Source organism: Varanus komodoensis, unplaced genomic scaffold, assembly GCF_004798865.1.
Source record: "Varanus komodoensis strain SLA01 unplaced genomic scaffold, ASM479886v1 scaffold8, whole genome shotgun sequence".
Taxonomy (NCBI): Eukaryota; Metazoa; Chordata; class Lepidosauria; order Squamata; family Varanidae; genus Varanus; species Varanus komodoensis.
In genome coordinates, this window is record NW_025336481.1 from 40613466 (window position 1) to 40634784 (window position 21319).

The 21319-nt window shown below is 40.4% G+C and overlaps 1 protein-coding gene across 1 annotated transcript; it reads left to right on the forward strand.

The window, feature by feature from the left end:
- The first annotated feature begins 7460 nt into the window (after positions 1 to 7460).
- LOC123036393 (serine/threonine kinase receptor associated protein) lies at positions 7461 to 19505 on the forward strand. Its single transcript, XM_044455605.1, has 10 exons — positions 7461 to 7746; positions 10045 to 10180; positions 10378 to 10459; positions 10656 to 10728; positions 12330 to 12426; positions 13866 to 14003; positions 14973 to 15109; positions 16638 to 16787; positions 17862 to 17924; positions 18514 to 19505. Exons 1-10 carry the CDS (start codon positions 7635 to 7637, stop codon positions 18573 to 18575), a joined length of 1050 nt encoding a protein of 349 aa, XP_044311540.1. The 5' UTR covers positions 7461 to 7634; the 3' UTR covers positions 18576 to 19505.
- The last annotated feature ends 1814 nt before the right edge of the window (positions 19506 to 21319 follow it).

The following is a 21319-nucleotide window of genomic DNA, read 5'->3' on the forward strand; positions in this document are numbered from 1 at the left end:
GGCTTGCCTCTGAAGCTAAAAACAAGTCATTACCCATTCATGGTTTGGATGCAATATCTATCCTTAGAAAAAACGTTTGGCCTCCGAATGGCCTTTTGATTTTCTCTAAACACTGTGGCCCTCACTGTAATTTTTAAAAAAATCTACAAGTGACCCCTGGCAAGGGCAACCTGTCCCTCCCCTGGATGCTCAATGGGCATGGGAAGAGAAAGGATGGAGAAAGAGAAGGGATATCCCATCTTCCACTGCATTCAGCCTCATCCACAACTGCAGTGCACCTCTTGACTGATATTCTAGATAGGAATGTAGATTTCACAATCAAAAGCTTCCCTACCCCTGACTTAGTAGCTCCTATGAATACCTAGGCCCAGCTTTCCCCACATATAGCCGCCTCCAAGTTTATTACAGGTATTACAGCCCCCATTATCATCAGTAAGCATGGCTGGAGATGATGGGAGTTGTGGTCTGAGATCTCTTGTGAGCTCTGAGTTGCAGAAGACTGGGCTAAACCTGTTGTGGAATTCACATAATCAATGGGATTCCCATTGCCTTGCTCAACATTATTTTTTAAACTGTTTCCCATCCTGTGGAAAATCTGGAGAAAGATCAACAAGTTCTTACCAGTGATTAACTGATCCAATCTGTTTTTCAGATTATAATTCCCTAGTTTCTTCTGCTGTACATTTGTACCCACACAACTGCTCTAACTCAAGAGTCATATTTATGAGTCCATGCATGTCTATGAATTTGTACTCACAGGGGTGCTCTCTTCTTTCCTTATTTAGCATTTCTATAACAAATGGATTGACTACACTATATTTTCAGTGTGTGTATGACTAGAAACGTACTGCACAATCTTCTGATCTTTCCTTATAGCAAAACTAGGGTGATCTCTATGGAACAAAGCATTGTAAGGAACAACTTGATGGCACATTAAGAACAACAAAGAGATGTGTGTTCCATAAATGTTGCACATAATATTCACACTGGTGGCAATGTCTGATCTCAGTCTCTGCATCTGAGACATTTCAGTATTCTTATATCTCGTCTTCCTAGAAAATTTTCAGATATTTTGCCAAGCATGTAAAATTTTGCTTCAATATGTATTATGATATATTGCCTTAAGCCAGGGGTGGTTGTTGTTGTCGTTGTTGGTCGCGAAGTCATGTCCGACCCATTGCGACCCCATGGATAACATTCCTCCAGGACTTCCTGTCCTCCACCATCCCCTGGAGTCCACCTAAGCTCACACCAACTGCGTCAGTGACTCCATCCAGCCACCTCATCCTCTGCCGTCCCCTTCTTCTTTTGCCATCTATTGTTCCCAGCATTAGGCTCTTCTCCAGGGAGTCCTTCCTTCTCATTAGGTGGCCAAAGTATTTGAATTTCATCTTCACTATCTGGCCTTCTAAAGAGCAGTCAGGGTTGATCTCCTCTAGGACTGACCAGTTTGATCGCCTTGCGGTCCAAGGGACTCGCAGGAGTCTCCTCCAGCACCACAATTCAAAGGCCTCAATCCTTCGGTGCTCAGCCTTTCTTATGGGCCAGCTTTCACAGCCATACATTGCAACTGGGAAAACCATAGCCTTGACTATACACACTTTTGTTGGCAGGGTGATGTCTCTGCTTTTTAGTATGCTGTCTAGATTTGCCATAGCTTTCCTCCCCAGGAGCAAGCGTCCTTTAATTTCTTGGTTGCAGTCCTCATCTGCAGTGATCTCAGAGCCCAGGAAAATAAAATCTGTCACTACCTCCATTTTTTCCCCATCTATTTGCCCGGAAGTGAGAGGACCAGATGCCATGATCTTAGTTTTCTTAATGTTGAGTTTCAGGCCAACTTTTGTGCTCTCTTCCTTCACCCGCATCAAGAGGCTCTTTAGTTCCTCTTCACTTTCTGCCATTAGAGTGGTATCATCTGCATATCTGAGGTTGTTGATATTTCTCCCAGCAATCTTAATTCCAACTGGTGATTCATCTAGCCCCACCTTTCTCATGATGTGCTCTGCATATAAGTTAAACAGGCAGAGTGACAGAATACAGCCTCGCTGAACTCCTCAGTTTTGAACCAATCACTCCTTTCTCAATTTTGAACCAATCACTCCTTTCTCAATTTTGAACCAATCAGTGGTTCTGTGTCCAGTTCTCACTGTTGCTTCTTGACCCGCATATAGGTTTCTCAAGAGAATAGGTTTCTCAAGCCAGGGGTAGGCAATACTAAATTCCTAGAAGTTTTGGTCTAAAACTCCCCGTAAGTCTAGCAACCATGGCCGATGATCAGGGTGTGTGGAGTTTTAATCTGGAGGACATCAGATTACCTATACCTGCCTTAAGTAATATCTCGTGGGAACACTACAGCAGAAACTAGATGGTAGACCTGGGTCTTGGAATCCTTCATGACACTCAAGTGTCTCTCCATAGCTTCTCTAGTGCCACTAATCTGGGAAGCTGGTGGGGAAAAAGTAGCAGAGGAAGAGAAATGTAGGGGAGAAGCAATGCATAGGGTAAAAGTTAAACTTATCCCTTGTCCACTACTTCTTTCCAAATTGTTCTCTACCCCCACCCCCCTGGGAAGTTTTAGATTTTGCTGGATGCTCAGGTTCTCTGCAGGTCTACCACAAATTAACTGCTTTGTCTCCCTGGTGAAATGTTTTTATGTGCTGTCATCTCTGACTTAGGATGATCCGATAAATGAAAGATCTCCAGAACATCCTGTCCTTGACAACCCTACTCAACTCCCGCAAATTCAAGACTATGGATTCTTCTATGGAATTGATCCATCTCATACTTGCTCTTCCTTTTCTTCATCTGCCTTCAGCTTTCCTTAGCATGATTGTCCTCGCCATTGAGTTTTGTTCTCTCATGACGTGACCAAGGTAGAACAGCTTCAATTTCATAATTTTTTACTTCTACGGTAATTTCTGGCTTGATTTGATCTAGCCCTACTAATTTATTTTTCAATTTATATCCTGCCTTTGTAATTTGTCTTACAAAGCTCTGAACATTCCTCCATATAATTGCTTGCATATAGAAAACTAAGGTTATTTTTTTTTTAAGTTTATAAGCCGACAGGGCTTTCCAAGCGGTAAACAACAAGATGCAGACCAATATAATTAGAGTTCTCTGGCTAGAGTGAATTAGACAACTATCCGGTGGCCTCCTTTCAAACCAAAAGGATCATTAGTTGCAATAGTGACAAGAAAACAAAAACAATTGAAGGAACTATCAATTCAGATTTTCAAGTTCTCTTTCTACTCTCCTTGGCCCTGAAGGGGTCAAAAGGACAGCAAGGGCAGGATGAAACAGAGTGGCTCCTTTTCTCACACTTGTCTGAGTGCAGTCTTTATTATTGGCACACGAGCAAATGGAAAGGCTGCCCAGTTCAACATTAAATTATTTGGTATCTAACAAGAAGAGTTCCATCTAGCGGCAAAAGAGCATGTAGCATCTTTGGAAAATAAAATATATGTAACACTGTTAGATGCTTATTTCAAACAGGTTTATAGTAATTTTAACTCTTCCAGTACAACAGAACAATCTATTTCAATTAACTGTCATATCAACATATTTTTACTGGTATTTTCAAAAATCTAAATGAATGTCTTTGTTTTTTTAAAAGAAATGATTTTTGTTAGAAAGATACTTTAGAATTTTAAAGCTTCTGGGGTTTCATGCTTGCTAGTTTTGATATCAAATATGAACTTTGTCTGTCTGGGGTGGCTTCATTAAGACACACACACACACACACACACTCGAACAGTTATGCATTGAGTACTTCGCATGCATGCTAGGATGCATATGTTGCTTGGCATATTGACAAAGGCAAAATTCCCTCATGGTTATATTACCCCATGGTTCACTGCAGCCACTTTTTTCCCTGCCCTCACCAGTTCATGACAAGTTGCCAAGCATGAGAAAAGGCAAGCAAGCAGTTTCCTAAGACAAAATCAAGATAACTTTCATATGTCTCTGATGCGGTAGAAAATAAGGCAGGTGTCTATGCTGTCCTCATCCGGGTGTCCACCTCTTTCCCATGCTTTGTGTATGGGGCAGGGGAGAGGGGGAGATACCGATACCTGGAGATCAAAGGCTTCAGCTGTGTCATGGACCAGCCATGTCCTGGTCTGTGAGTGAATGGCAGAACATGCAAAATTGTGTGCTGCCGCTCCTTTTTTGCCCTTCTCTTCCTGTTGTCTTTTCTATTGCCACCAAGTAGAAAAATTAACTTCCTTTTTCTCACTGTCTTCTTGCCAGTGTTTTACTCCCCTCCTGCTTTTATCTCAAGAAAGGTAGGCAGGAGGGTAGTTCCTTGTTCACTTCTATAAACTAGATTCCTACTACCCAGTTTAAGAACATTGTCTTTTTTTCTTCATCTGGCCTTCATTGGACTTTATACTTTTGGCTTTCAGAGTAAACTTCTTGACCTCTAACTTTTGATTTTTAAACTATTTTTTTTCTCTGAAACAGAGAAGCACCAGGAACACACACACACACGTCTGTCCTTTTAAGCTCATGCACATGTGAGTTTGTGCTTTGCACACACATGGACACAGAGTTAAACCCATCATTTCTTACAACAAAGCTAAATACAAAAATAGAGGACAGTAGTTTCTTCACAGGCTGCTTGCAAGTTTGAGCAGCTGTATTAATTAGCTTGTTCCAAAAAGTATTCCCACGGCAACAGAAAACTTGTGAGTCCTGTTTTCGTCTTCTAGGCCTGGACAAGGCATACACTGAGACTCCACCTGCTTACTCAGCAGTAAGTGCTTTGATTTAAAAAGAACATGCTTCCAAGTAGAGGGGTTTAGGATTGCAGACACGAACCTATTACAGAAACTCTCTTCCAATCACTTTATTACCCAGCACTCAGTATTAGCAACTTGAAAAATCCAGTTCTTCGCAGCACCAAATCCTTAACTGCACATCTCAGTGGTTGTAAAGTTGTAACAAGAAGACCTACATACATGCAGTAGTGATGTTGTTTAAATAGGCTGAAAACAGCTAAATAGGTGTGTTCTTTACTATGGCTCAATATGGGTCTTTATCTCTCCAAGGGTCTGATTTTTCCAATGTGTTTGAGTTATTTATGGCTTTCCTTTGACTATTAGAAGATTTATCTCTCCCCAACTGGTTATCATATCATTGCTCTGCAGGGATGCATGCGAACAGTTTAGAAATTAAAGTATAAACCACGAGGTGGGACAAATAAAAGTCAAACATTCCTGAGGAATACAGCTTGCCTCTGTATTTACACTGATGCTTCAGTTGAATGGATTTCATTACTTATTCCAAGTTTTTCTACAGAGTCAACTTTACTGACCTTGGATTTAATTATTTTCCTTCTCAGGAACTGCACCACACAATTCTCCATAACAGTCAACCCAAGAGCCTTTCAGAAATGTAAAAGGACAGCTCCACTCATTAAGCCAGATTCTCAGATGGCACTTGAAATCAACCAAAAACCCAGATTACATTTATCAAGAGAAGCACTGAAGGCAGTAAAACACTTTGTTACTTGTATGAAGTAGATATATGAGTAGCAATGCAAGAATTAGGCTGCAATACTATACCTCCTTTCCTCAGAGCAAGCCCGACTGAACTCAATTGGACTTACTTCTGAGTAGATGTGTATAGAATAGCACTATTAAACAGTCCAAACCTAGATATGTCCACCCAGAAGCCCTCCTGAGTTCCATGTGACTTACCGCAAGGTACAGAGGCGCAGGATCGCATCCTCAGTCACCTAAGCTGCAATTCCATGCATGCTTAGACATAAAATGTCCCCTGGAAGTCAGGGCTTCATAATTTGGAAAGTTACACTATTTATTATAGACTTTTTCTTGTTCCTGGGTCTATCATGAAAGGTTCTGATTATAGGTTTATTCTTTAAAAGCAGAGTACACCTGATTCTACCTTTGTTGTTGTTCTTAATAATATTTGGCCAGGGCGGCTTATTTTATTCTAATGTATATATTTTAATGGTTATTGTTTTAATTTATTGTGTATTTTATTCTATGTTGTGAGCCGCCCCAAGGCTTCGGCAAGGGGCGGCATAGAAATGTTTTAATAAATAAATAAAATAAAATAAAAAGTGGTATGGCCATTTTTACAATGTGAGGATTCTACCACCTCATTCACTACCCTGTGTCTGTAAAGCATAAAGCAAATCCTTCTCTTCAGCCAGCAGAGAATCACAGTTAATGCCGAGAGAAAGCAGGTTTAATTTAAAATTGTTTTCAATAATTTTAGAGTACGCTCCAAGAGATGTTGGCAAGCTCAGTGAGACCCACTCTGCACAGTTTAGGGAGTGAATTTTGGCCTACTTCATGTCTAAAAGTTAGGCAGCTGTTTGAAGAAAAACACCTGTCTTTATTCCAAGTAGTGGGATGCCTAAATTGTTTCACAAATGTCCTTTTCTATTGTTGCCTACCATATAAAACATAATTTAGACTGAATAATAATTTTGCAAATCTGACTGTTTTCCCTTGAAAAAAAATTGAAAAAGCTCTGCATTTTCAGCGAATGTCCTCAGCCTTTTTGGAAAAGGGAATACAGCAACACCCCATTTCCCCAAAGATTTTGGATCTGTAGACCTAGGAAGGCTTAAGATTTTTGCCATGAGCAACCAAGTTGTCCTTACTACGAGAATCCCGGACACACATTTCTTGCTGGCATTCTTAAGTCTTTTTCAAATAGATCTCTCCCCCACCGTAGCCCCTATATGCACACACCACCAACCAATTAGCAAAACTTGCCTTGATATACCCCAAGAATCAGAAGATATCGACAAAGAAATTTTATATTCTATCCTGTAATGCATGGTACAATTATGTGCGCCCGCATATATGAAATATTTTATTGTTTTACTGTTAATACACGGCAACCGTCTACAGTCTTAAGCAAGAAACTTGGCCAAAGGCTCAATTTAAAACTTTTAAAGCTCCTCTAAGAGCAAAACCCACCCAAAGTAACATACAAACTTAAAAAGTATAAAATACAATAACATTAAACACATAGTTATTTAAGTTCAAAACCACACCCAGAATATGACAATGCAATCAGAAATAAGAGCAGCCGCTTTGGGGGCGTGGCCTCAGAAGTGTCCCGCCTCTTAAAGACACAGCAGCAGCTTGGCCCACGAAGAGTGGGGGCAGCACCCTGCCTCCATTTTACATTTCTTCGCGCGGATCAATTTAGCTTCAAAGGCAATTAGAGATATTTCAAGCAAATCTAACACCAGCGGCTCCCTCCGGGAGAGGCCATGAGCTGTTAAATCCTCCCTCAGTTCTGTGCCACTCTAGAACTCTGTGGTCCCCCAGCGTCGGAGCTGCACCCCGCCCGCTTATCACCGGAACCGGAAACGTCGTTACGGTGTCTAGGCGCCTGCGTGGAGCGGCACCTCCGTCTAACAGGAAGGCTTTGCGGCAGGGCCCATTTCCGGCTGCGTCACTTCCGTGGCCGGCGCAGTTCTTCCCCCGTCGGTGGCCAGGCCGTTCGCGTGGCTCTGCTTGAGCGGTGGCCCTCGTAGGCAGCTCGCCCGCCTCTTCGTCCTCTCCCGGCCCGCCTCGCGTCCTCCGTGTCACCCACGCGCCCCGCAGATCCAACGGGCTTCTGCCTGCCGCCCGTCGCCCTCCGCCATGGCGATGAGACAGACGCCGCTGACGTGCTCCGGCCACACGCGGCCCGTGGTGGATTTGGCCTTCAGCGGCATCACTCCCTACGGCTACTTTCTCATCAGCGCCTGCAAGGGTGAGACTGGGGGCGCCGCGGCGAGGCTGGGTGTGCGAGGGGGGATCGTTCCTTCCGGTCGGAGTGGTTTGCGTCCTATGCGAGGAAGCAAAGGAGAGCTGTAGGAATGTTTGCAAATAAGTACATAAATATAAATGCTTTTGGATTTGTGTCTCCCTGCTGCTTAAATGGCATGCCATTTTCTGGGTACTCTTCGGCTGAGTATCCCTAGCCAGTCAGGCATTTTCCCCTGTTGCCTTGTATACCCGCAGTTGCCTCTAGAATAACTGTGTTTGTCCTGAGCATCCTTCTTGTTTCTTTCAAATCCTTCAGCTCATGTTTTTCACTTGAAGCATTTAGAACAGCCTTTTGATCCCAATACTGTTTCTGTAATAAACCCAAAATATGTGTAGTTGAAATAACAGTTTATTGTCTCCACCTTTGTTTTCCTGTAACTATTTCCAGTTCTCTAAAGTAAGGAACTGTTGAACCTGTAGGTTTGCTTTTGTTTTTGTTAACTACCAGGTAAATAGAGAGTAGTATTGAACTCATGATCTGTAATTTCAAACAGTATTTATTGGAAAGGTATTATGCTTAAATTTGGTTATGTGCAGAGGTGTTTCTGTTTTAATTTATATGTGCAGTTGAATTAAAATAGTTTTTATTAAGCTGTGATGGATTTAATGCAAACATTCTTCAAAAAATTGTACCAACGTACTGTATAGGCTAAAAAAGATACATAAATTGACTTTTGATAGAGGTGTAGAAATCAAGGTTCTGTTATATGTCTATATTTTGGAAGAATTTTAAAACCTGATTTTGATCTTTAGTTTTATTGAGCCTATCACAGACTTGGTAAGGGTCCATTTTGAGAAATTTTCAATTTAGAGATCATTATGGATCTGTTAACAGCTGAACTTCCATTTTGGAAGAAGAACATCACCATTCACTGATTTTGAAAACTTTTGGAGGTTGCTGTTATGATGAAACTGACTTAAGATATAAGTCACCAAGATAATCAAATGTCTGAACCTACCTCACAGGGTTGTTGTGGTGGGGATAAGATTGAGAACAGCAGGAGGAGAATGATGCAAGTGGCTATGAGTTCTTTTAAAAAATGAAAAGGGAAGATAGAAATCAAATAATAAAAGAACAAATTAAGTACATTTGCCATTTTCTGAAATAATGCCTTTTAATGGAATTCAGATGTCAAGATACCTTAAAATAATAACCAAGCTTTAAATTCAATCTAAATGTAGTACAAATTGAAGGCTTACACCATTATTTTATATATTTTACTTACTGGTAATTTGTTACCTTTCTGAGATCTAGAATTAGATCTAGAGATTTTTTATATTGAACTGGATATAAATGTCTTAAATTACAACTATAGTAAAAGATGTTAGGTCTTGACATGGTTTTAAGGATACACCCATTGAATCAGTGCGATGTAAATTAGTCATGGCTTAAAATGGAGAAGAGTAGAATTATGTAAACTACCTTGGGTTTCTGGCAAAGAAAAAGGGGTAGGGTATAAATGTAATAAGGTATGACTAAACTTGGAACAAACATACTGTGTCAAATTATGAAGATGTTTCTGTCAACTTGCCCAAAATGGATATTTTGCTCACCTTCCCTGGCAATGCTAGTGGGTTGGTTGTTGCGTAACAGCTTGTGAGGCTCATGTGAACCTGCCCCCTTCCTTGTCCCTCCCATGGGTATCCCAGAGGACTGACTTGTTTTTCCTTGCTATCCAAAAGAGAGATTGTGCAAGCCTGTCTGATACTGGATTTTGTGATTTCTACGGGAAAGAAGGAGTTAAAGAGGAAAAAGGCCACAAGAAGCCCAAGACAGTAGTATTTGTATTGGGCAGTAATATTTAGTAAGCAGAACTAAAAATTCTCAGACTTTTGCAGTAAATTTGTTTATAGAGTTTTAGAAGAACTTAAGCCTATAGTAAAGAAGGCAAGTGATATTCTGCCTGAGGGACTGTTAGCCCAATGCATCATCCTGGGATAAATACTCTGAATTTAGTTCGGCCTCTGATCGGCATGCATCCAAAAAATAACTGTTTATAAAATAACCAGAGTGGAATTTATAGATTGTTACAGAGGACTAATGAAAATGACTCAAGGAGACTTGCAATAGACTTTGCTGAAATATCTTGGCATTCTTTGGAACACTAGGAATTTCCATCTCAACTGAGGGTATCTATCTGACTAAATAAAGTACATGAATTTGTTTGTGGACACTTAGCATGGACATCTGATTGAGGTTATTTAATAAAATACACCCATGTCTGCGTGTCTTTCTTGCTAGATGGCAAACCTATGCTTCGCCAGGGTGACACAGGAGATTGGATTGGAACGTTTCTTGGTCACAAGGGAGCTGTGTGGGGTGCCACTTTGAATAGAGACGCCACTAAAGCAGCTACAGCAGCTGCAGATTTCACTGCGTAAGTGCAAGTTTTCTTTCTAACACTAACACTTTCACATGCTTCTGCTTCTTTTTGGAGCTGCTTTAATACATGTTCATATAGTTTTTTCTGGGGTCTTAAATCATTAAGTGTTCAATGACTATTGAAAAAAATGTTTTCTAGCCTGGAACTTTATTAAGTTAGTATGCCAATCACAGTTATGTTCTCTGTTTCAGCAAAGTATGGGATGGTGTTTCAGGGGATGAACTAATCACCTTGGCACACAAGCATATTGTCAAATCTGTGGATTTTACTCAGGTAAGGGGAAACACCTTTTGTTTTCAGTGTTGAGAGTTTGTCAGTGTACAATACCAGTAATTTCATATTCATGGTCAATAACTTATGTTTTGAAAAGTATCATTTCAAAATGTGATATGGTTAAGTTTCGGTTGACTATTATAGTCTTACTGAGGTCATATGGATAAAAATGGTACTATTCATTTTTCTCTTCTAGGACAGCAATTACCTGTTGACAGGTGGACAAGATAAACTGTTGCGTATCTATGACTTAAGCAAGCCTGAAGCAGGTGGGTTTTACTGCTCCTAACGTTTATTATTAAGAGTTATGAAGTCTTCTACATATAATCTACACTAATCTTAGCTTTACACCCCAGATCCCATGCCTTTTTGTAACTAAACTTATTCCCTCCTCACATGTGCTTTCATTTTCTTATCCTTTTTGTGTCTCATTTATTGAACTTTAGATTGTCTGTTCTTTTGAATATATTCTGCTAATCATCGTGTATGTTGGTGCTATATAATATAAGAATAATGGAATCCTAAATGTTGGCAGTGATAAAATCACTGGTGCCTATCGTGGTTATGCTGGGCATAATAATAAAATATGGTTTTACGTTACAAGAAGGAGTCTTAGATACAGGAGCTTCTGTCCTTTCCTCCACTGTGGCCAGAAGTGGGGGACTGCAAACATCTGTTTTTGTTTTCAACTAACTGATCCTTGTTGTATCCATCAAATTGTGGTTAGTCTTACCTAAGGCTCCAGGAAACAAACCAATTTCAAACCAAGGTTTCTGATCCTAACAATAAGCCATAGTTAAAATTGAGAAGAAACCACACTTACTAGAAAGTGAAAGCTAAAGTTTCCAGTCTTCTTGTGGCTGTGCCAGAGGAGGAGAGCAGTATCACACAATTTTAATGTTAGGACCAGGCTCAGTGGATGCTAATGCCATGATAAACCATGGTTTGTCAAAATAGGAGTGAACAGGTGTGACAGTAGGCTTACCTTTGAGGCCACACTATGATCAGAAGCTTTCACTTCTGCTTTTGCTGACCATAGTGTTAGTTATATCCAAACCTTTAAATGATGGTTAGTCTTAACTATATTATTCTTGAAGTACATTTTTAAATAATAGTTTATAGCATGGATCTGGCCCGCAGGTTTTGCACTTGCTGGGCGCACGTGTGGCTTGCTCGCGAGGAGGTCGTTTTGGACTCACGAGGAGAAAACGATCTCGCAAGCAAGCTGGCACCCCACCCTGCATGTGCGTGCCCCCCGCCCCCACACTGGCCCGCACCCTCCTGCCAACACTGTCTTGGCGGCCCACAGCCACCATTGGCACCTGTCAACTGGCCTCCTGTTCAAAAAGTTTGAGGACCCCTGGTTTATAAAGTTAGCTTGTTTCAAATGAACAACGGCTTCTGTTCTCTGCCATGTGAAAAGGGAGCATGTAAGCAGAAGGCTTGCTATGGATTATTCCCATGAAGAAGAGTTTAGAATTACATTGGAACCAGTGAACTCTGTTATTAATAAATTGTTAATAATATCGCTTATGGGGAGACTTGGGAAATGGTGATTAGAAATAATCTGATTTTTAAAAACTAAGAATATGTACAAAAGGCTGTACAACTCTTCTTGCAGCCTTTTGTGATTATACTTCACAGTTACACAGCAGGGAAATAAAATTGTGAAAGCCCTGTTGGAATCATACCATATTAAATGCTCAGGGATGCCGTAAGCCACTCTCATATATATGGTTTGTATTGCCTTTATGTGATATTCTGAATAATTCTACTTAACTCATCGTAAGGTATGTTAAGAGTGGCTATGATGAAGTATAAGGCTAGAAATTAATTTTTAAATATCAATAATATTTCCTTTGCTTTTTAGAGCCTCAGATTGTTAGTGGCCACACATCTGGTATTAAAAAAGCTCTGTGGAGCAGTGATGATACACAGATACTTTCAGCAGATGATAAAACTGTCAGGTGAGAAGTAACAAATATTTTGTTTTCACCACTGATGTATTAAGCTCGTATATTGCTGTATCTAGTTCTTGACTATGGGATCTGTCTTTCAAATTAAACTTCTATTACTTCAAAGTTAATTTTTCTATTTTATCATGTGAATTTTTCAGCAAAATCTTGTGCATCAGGTATCAGCTGGATCTGAGAGCTAAACAGTGGCTTAGAGAAGGTGGCAGGAAGTTCATTACTTCAAATTAAGGAAAAGGTTTCTAGGCACATGCTGAGCCTAGGAATTTACTTTCTGTACTGGGATTCAGCTCTGTTTCTCAATATCATTTCCTGTTTTTCCATCACATTTCATTATATCAACCCCATTTAGGAAACATGCCCATTTGCTTCAGCTGCTTAAAAATCAGGAGTCAAACTTTGTTGATCTACTATGAAATACTTGTAGATTCCAAACTACTTTCCATCCCTTTTGTTTTACTTACATATTCCAAAATTGGTCCCACTGTGTACAGAGGGGCTTATTTCAAGATTGTCTCAGTAGCCTCACATCCTTAGAGTGGCATACTGTTTCTTGCAGTTGATCAATTCCAGCTGACTGTTAGATCAGAACGGTCAATAAAGTTAGCAAATATACTTTTGCTGTAATCCTGCAAGGTCATCAATTCAGTTACTTTGCCTACTAAGTGGTTGGTATTGAAATTTTCTTTATGAAAAAATACTTTTTAAAAAAAGCAACCATTTCCTCTTGTTGTTGTTGTCATTTGCCTAAGAAAAACAAGAGGTTCACTATAAATTAAAAGCAAAATACATACTGGTGTATTGTGTGACTTGACCTGAGGGACACTTGGGTCCTGCACAGATAGACGAGACTTCAAGGACAGCCATGTTCATCACAGGTTTTAAACACATGAGGGATTGGCTGATAGCTTGAGGAACTTTTCTTGTGTTGAGATGGTCAAATAGTTATGTATGACCCTCGTGATCATAGTGGAATTCACAGCCTTGGTCCTGATTTAGCTAGGAGCTACTCTTTCTCTTCCATTAGTAAGTTTGGTAAATAATGGAAGGGAAAGAGTAGCTCCTAGCTAAAGTGGTATATTATTGCAGTTCTTCCTTAGGCTTAAAACTTAATTCCATCCCTATGCTTCTCTCCAAATATCCATGGGGAAGGTGGGTGAGGAGAGTTTTCATCTTGGAAAGGGCTTAGTGTTCAGCCACTGGTGAAAGGTGCCTAACACTCAGAAAATACAGCATAAGCATACATAAAAAGTGGCGCTTATGTGCCTCGATTTTCAGAGCTTCTTATGTGCAGCCATGTTCTTGAGCAGTGGTATAGCTATTTTGGGAGGTGATGGTGTGGAGGAGCATTTGTCCCAGTGGAGCTTGTGGGGTTGACCTGCATTGCTTTTGGGATGAGCTAAACATACTTGTTCATGCCTCTCTTGTCGCAGACTCTGGGACAGAACTACAATGACAGAAGTCACTGCGATAAACGTTGCCATGTCTGTAAGCAGCATGGAGTATGTTCCAGAAGGCGAGATAATAGTGATCACCTACGGGAGGACCATTGCTTTTCATAGAGCAGAAACGTATGTATTTTTAAGGTGTGCTTTTCATGTCAAAATCGGCAGTCCATCCAGACTCTGCTTTGGTAAATAAAGAAAAAAAGTGAAGATCACGATGATTTAAAATACAGTTGAAACTATAATGGCAGTAATGTGCCCTGGGCATTACTTCTACTACCTTCTGTTACCCAGTTTACCGTGTAAAGTGAACTATTTGCCCACCATCTGGCTTTTTTACTGACATACTCTGCTGCTAGATAAGATTTGTAGACCTGATTCTCTGGAACCTGAAAAGTCCTGTAGGTCTGTGCACTTGATTTTGTAATTTATGTAACTTGTATGAACATTTTATTTTTCTCAATGAAGCAGCAGCATCTGAATGGCTTACAATACTCAGTCAGAACTTGCAAAGCTGCTTAAACAAAATATCACAAATATATTTCAAAGTAAGCAGACAGCAGACGTGAGACATTGGCACTAAGTTCAATAAAGTGAAGGCCACAGTGAATAACCGCTTTATAATGCATCCCTGTACATATCTGTTCAGAAGCAAGTCCCATTAGTTTAAATGGGGCTTACTCCCAGTGGTGTGGGGATAGGGTTACAGCCTTAGCCTGACACCAGAAGTGAGCCGAACTAGGTGTCATGCCATAACTAGAATGCCAGCACTCAAATACTTCGCTTACTGGTTGCCACCTGCCTAACTCTGGTGGTTTGGGCAACTGAAAGAAAGCTATTTGATAGCCTAAAGTACAAGATACAAACTTAAGCTCATGTTTCTTATGTATTTCACATTTGATATGACATTGCACGCATGTTCACTTGACAAACATTTAAAATCATGTTTTTTTGTTAGTAGAAACCAGAGATTTGACTAGTGTGGGAGGTGAATAGTAATTCCACCCTTGTCAGGTTTCTTTCTCTGTATTAGTGTGTTGAAGGCTGTGTCTACAGTTCAGTTTTTGCTAAATGCAATTTTCTTCTTTTCTTTAGGCTGGAACAGATTAAGGCATTTGAGGCTCCTGCAACAATCAATTCTGCATCCCTTCACCCAGAGAAAGAGTGTCTAGTTGCAGGTGGTGAAGATTTTAAACTATATAAGTACGATTATAATACTGGCGAAGAACTAGGTAAGTTAACTTTCAGTGCATCGGAAATCATATGCAGATCACTTTCATGTCTGTTAAAATATACAGCCAGTTTAACTGCTAATGTCAGAGGCTTTAAGCCTTTAACGTTTCCTTTGGTATGGTATAATGAAGAGGAAGTAATTTCCTAACCTTAATTATGTATCCAAATTAATTTTGGGGGCAGGGCACAAATGGGCCCACCCCCGACATTCACATGGTTAGATTCTATTCATATAACCATTGTACCTTGCTGGAACAACAGGCATTTATGTGGCTGATTAACTTTATACCCAATTGCACTTGCTATCTAGATAGCCAAAGTTCCATCTGTCACAGTCTTCCTATGACTGAAATCCCAGAAGGCACAATCCGATGGGCAAAGAACTCTTGGATAATTCACTTGGAAGGATCTCTTTCTTCTTCACAGCCAACCTGTAATCCACATTTTTTCTTCAGTCTGGTTGTTGGAAGAAAAGGGATTCAAAAGGAAGATGAAAAACCTGTTTAAATGGGGAAGGAAGGGAATTGAAAATGGCCTGTGTGGAATATTTATGCATCAACAGATGGTAGAAGAGTTCTGGCCAAGACTGTAGGAGGGATATAGTTGACAGCAAGGGAAAGGAAGATGAGAGCTTAGCGGGGGGAAACAGTGTTTGAAGGTTGCAAGTAAAGGTGATCCTCAGGTCTGGAAAAAGTTGAACAACAACTTAATTCAACTGAGTTTAACTAGTAGGTTTGCTGGTAGCCATTCAGAACAAACAAACTAGTGTTGGCTATAAGACCATTCACTAGGTTTGGAAAATGAGAGGCAAATTATGTATTTATATCTTTATTTATTCAACTATATTCTGCTATAAGTAATCTGAAGACTTTGTAAGCAGATTACAACAGTTTTACATAAAATAACATCACATTTTAAAACACATAAAATTACAACTTGTCATTATAGCATAGTTACAAAAGTGTTTAGAAATACCAGTTTTATGGCTGAGGATGTGTAATAGTCAGGGAACTCTTGAATTTTTAATGTTAAGTCTTGAGACTCTTCAAGCCCTCCTGTATATGTCTGCTGAATAAGGAATGTAGTAAGATAAATGAGTGCTTGGATCAAATCTTGAGTTCCTGGTTCCAGTGTCCTCCAGTGGTTGCTTTTGTCTCTTTCCAAGAGGTTCTCTGACTTAGCAGCACAGGTGTGAGTGATGGTTAGGTGCATGTAGAGGAGTTTCACACAAAGAATAAAGTGTGGAGACTATCCGGCTGCTTCAGTATCTCAAAACTGCATGTACTTTCTGGTGGCAAACCATAGCCCAAGGAGTAGAGAATTAGGCTAGTACTACCTGTTCATTAATGGATAGGACCTCACTGCTTGGGTTATGTGACTTAGGCTAGTAACCTTCATCTCCAGGTCTCCCCGGTACAGGCAAGCAAACAGTTGTTTTCCTTCTAAATTCCCAAGTCTAGATGTTAATGTATGTGCATCCATTCCTTGCCTGAAATTTTGATTGATACATATTATAATTTCCTGCAGAATCTTACAAGGGGCACTTTGGACCCATTCACTGTGTCAGATTTAGCCCAGATGGAGAGTTGTATGCTAGTGGCTCTGAGGATGGAACGCTAAGACTGTGGCAGACGACAGTAGGGAAAACATATGGTCTCTGGAAATGTGTGATTCCTGGTAAGAAACGAGTGTTGTTTTTTTTTCCTGGTAGAGCTGAAGTGCATCGTAGCTTATTTTAAGATAAGTTAATTATTACAGCATGGCATTAAACATTATCTCTTGCTAACTTAGTGGCAGCCGAGTGGGTTGCATACCAATAGAACTTTGCTGAACTGTATTGACAAAGGCATAATTGTCACTGAGGGGTAAGATCTCTGTCTGATCTGTACCTCTTCAGACAGCAGGTGGGCACTCGCATGGATCAACGCCCCTCCCTACTTTTATTTATATAGATATCTTCTTTCCACAGAAAACAGCCTTGTTGGGGAAAAGCTGGGTAGTACCTTTCCCTACTTTTCTGTGTAGATGGAATGGAGCAATATTGTGATGTCAGCCCGCCCAGCTGCCTTGCAGATTAGTTTATGAAGCCCTAAACAACCAAGTATTGACGAGGCCCTTACCTGGCTGCCTGAGGTCATCCGATAAAGCTTTCCTTGTGGTTTGGAGTCTGCTCGGAGGAGAGCCTTTGGGGCATTGACTTACACCTACAGGCAGGGCAATTCCGTAGAGAGGGGGCAAGCTCTAGTATATGTTCTGTTTTGAACTTCCGCTGAAGCCTCCCCTGATGAACCAGTCATGACTTTATTGACACAATCAGATTTTAAAGGGTTTAATTCTGATTATTAATAACATCATGTTTCTTTTATCGCTCATTGTTTGTATAGCTTACTGGATTTAGAGGAGTGTACTAATATTGTAAATAAGCATAACTGTGTAAGTAAAGGAAGAAACAGCCCAGTATCTGGTTTATTGTGTCAGGTATATGCCTAATTTAGTTTGGACATTGAATACCCCCCCTTGTTGGCCTTACACAACGAAAGGGTGGTATACTGCCATCAGTGAGTTTGCTTGACGTTGCCTCATAGTAAAACATAACCAGCGTAACTGAAGATGGATTTTAATCAATTGGTGAAAGTCACAAAAAGCAATAGAAAGCACACAGCAAATGGCAAACCTGTTCTCAAGATCTGTAGTAGACAAAATTTGCTATGCTGGAGATGAAAAGAGATCTCCCTTTCTTTTTTCCTACAGAAGAAGAAGGTGAACTGACGAAACCAAAGGTCAACTTGCCAGGGACTGCAGAGGAAGAACTAGGTAATGAGCTGATCTCATTGGGTCTGGTCAGAGTAAATTAGATACAACATTTAGTTGCATATTTATAGAGGGCAGTAATTCAGAATGGGGAAAGGCATAGGGTCCAGTATGAATCTCCACATAATGCTACTGCAAGAGTTGTTGCTTGCATGGAAGTAGTAATAATCATGTTGTTGCTTTTTAACCAATTGCAAAAATTTGTTGAAGTCAAGAAGTGCAGGAAAGACCTTCAGGGGGAGCGGGTGGGACACATACAACTAGTTAGTGGCTTTTGTAGTAAGGGCCAACAGAGCCTTCCAGTGGCTAGCCAAGTCAGGGCAAGGAAGTATCTCTCCAGCAGGGGGTGGGGGTGGGCATTCACAGCTGTTATGGCTAAAACAGGCTTACACTAACAGCCAAAAGAGCACATTCAGGATCAGGCTGTGCTTAAAATGAGTACAGAACTTGTATAAGTACAGGAAAACAAAGTGTTTGAAACAGCATTGTGGTTGAATACTAGAATAATGTTGACAAATATATCTTTGCTAAATATTATTCTTCTGCTAAAAATTATTATTTGGGCATCCCCCCCTTCTTTTCAACTTGGCAGAAGACCTTGGCTCTGAGAACTCGGATTCCATCTACAGCACAACTCCTGAAGTTAAGGCTTGAGTTTCGCAGCTGTTAATGACAACGCATGGACTTTTTGAGACTAAAGAAAGCAGCGGTATGCAGCAGCCTCCTGGGTTGCACACTGTGCCCAAGGCAAAGATGAGCAGTCATGGATAAGAATGTGTTGGAACTGTTTGTCAAGAGATTTGAGAGTATTGAATGGGGCAAGCAGTAATGGTTTTTTGCGGTCTCCTAGCACCACTGCCTGTTGTATGTCTGACTGTAACATGGCAGCTGAGACCGTTTCTCCAACTCCAGTTAACTAATTGTAGTGTTTATTACTGAGAAAGGTAATGGCTTCTAGTAGAGTGTATTCTCTGAAAAAGTTGGCAAAAGATGGGGTTATGTGATGAAACAACCAATTAGTTTTTTCTTTTTTTTCTGTTGTGCATCGCTTCTGAATGTCTGTTTCAACCATCTAAATAAAACACCTCTTCAACAACACTCCTAGGGAAGCTCCTATAATGTACAAGCTAACAAATCTGTTTCCGAACAATGTTGTGCATCTTGGAAGTTTTAATAGGGAAAGGAAGCTAAGACTTGGTGACGGTTTTTGCACGAAAGGTGGCTGATTGCCCTGCTGCTTGCAGCTTGTATTCCACCCCTTGTAAACTTTTGTATTCAAAAGCCCCTCTAAAATAACATGTGCAGGATGCATGTATTATAACTGCCATGATTATACATAATGCCTCTGGTGGAAATTGTTCCTATAATTTCTGAATTTGAAATATGTAAAAATGTAGATACTGGCACTGTATTCTCTCTTAATTTCTAAGTGGTATCAGCTCAGCCTTTCTACACAACAAAAATTAGTTTTCTTTCCTGTTTAAAAATTGTTATTTTGTGTGTGCCTCAGATTACTTGTATGGAATAAAGTTTTGGTTTAAGGGGTCATCTGTATTAACTGGAGAATAAATACAAGAAAAGCCACTGTTGTTTATAGTAACACTGTTGACCTAATGTGTTCAGAAGCTTTTGTGTGCCCAGTGTGGTACTACTCAAGAATATCGGGCTGATCTTCTAAGATGGGGTAGGCAAATGGGAAGCACTGCAAAATGGCTGATGTGGGAGGCATAGCAAAGGCCCAATAAATTTAAGTGCAAGGCAATTGCATCTAAGCCCAAACAGCTCCTTTTTGTGCCAATAGAAACCAATTTCACAAGAATCCAGTTTACTGGCAAGAAAATAAGGTGGTGTCTTTCTTTTGTGGTATAGGACACCTTGTCAGGTGCCAAGAATGGTACATGGAGGCATAGTGGAGTTCATGGGTGCCATGTTGCTAGCATCTGTTCTGGGATATAGTTCCTATGATGACGTAAGCTTAAGTATCTAAAGGAACAATGGGTAGAAGATGGAAACCAAATGTGTTATTATCCAGTACAATTCTTTGCGGTAGAATTGAACTTGAAATGTAATTGAGGCAAGAATACTTGTGCTCTGATTTAAAAGGTGCAGCCAATCTTTAGAGATGGCTTAGTGAAGAAAGGGCATGAACAAGATGAAAATGCAACTTGAGAACGTAGAGCTGTGGGACCTTGGGTTTATGAGCCTGCTCAAGGGCTTGTTGCGCAAGCAGGTAACTCACAGGCAATCCTTGTTGGTCTGTGCCACTTTGACAAGATGTTTGAAAAGTAACAATGGAAAATGATAGTGTCGGGGAGGGGGAAATTATCCCTTCACCTCCTCATGCTGTATTTCTGTAGATACTCTCTTTTTGCATGAGAAGTAGTGAAGTGCACTCCACCTCAAGTTAAGATGAAACCGCCAAGGCTACATCTTGTGATTCAGCTGATTGTGTAGCTTATGCTTACAGTGCCTGCTTAGTTACAGATACAATAATGTTTCCATCTGTTATGTGGCACAGTCCTTTTACATTTTGTTTGGCTCATGCTGCCTTATTTCCTCCCACCAATAAGAGGGTATAAATACAGCCACCTGGTACACCATTAGTTGCATAGTGGGGGATTATTTAACATGTTTGTGTTGTAATAAGGAAAGAGCTTTTGATGAAATACTGTTCATTGGTTTATCTAAGGAAAAAGGCTATTAGAGTACATTTCAGAACACACACACATGTTCGTGGTCCTTCATCCAGCAATATTTCTGTTCTGAAATGTATGGCATTTATAATAGCAAAAGCTTCTAAAAACTGATTCATTTTCAACCACGCCATTCAAAAATGGCCTGCATGGTGCCTAAGCATGTAATGAGATGATACTGTAAGCGAAGTCAGTATGTGGCCAGTTGACTGTCTGGCTAACATCTCTAAACCCACAGTTTGCCATTTGTGCTGTTGTTGTTGCAGTGTTTGGATTAAAAATCTGAGAGGTTCAACAAGCCAAGTATATTATGCGGACTCACAGCTATGCATACAAATGGAGGGGGCCACCAGTACCTGGCCCCTGTGGATGCTGCTGTGCGTATATGTGAGAATGAGCAAGAGAAAATGAGTACATGATGCTCCTGGTTTTTTAAGAGACCACCGACACATCTGAAATGTCTATATTGCATTACCAGCCCTATAACAGGATCCATTCCTTATAGGCAATGGCTGTATGTTGACTTCATTATTATCCATGAAGAAGAGACTGTTGAGAAAGGGCTGAATTCGGAGAAACTGTTGAGTGCAGTATTTGTGGAAGGAGAAATGTATGTATTCTGAGCTTAGTGGTGCAACGAAGCTCAAAGTATTGTCCTGCTTAAAGCTCAGTCCAAGCAGCAGTTAATGGGACACATCTGGGATC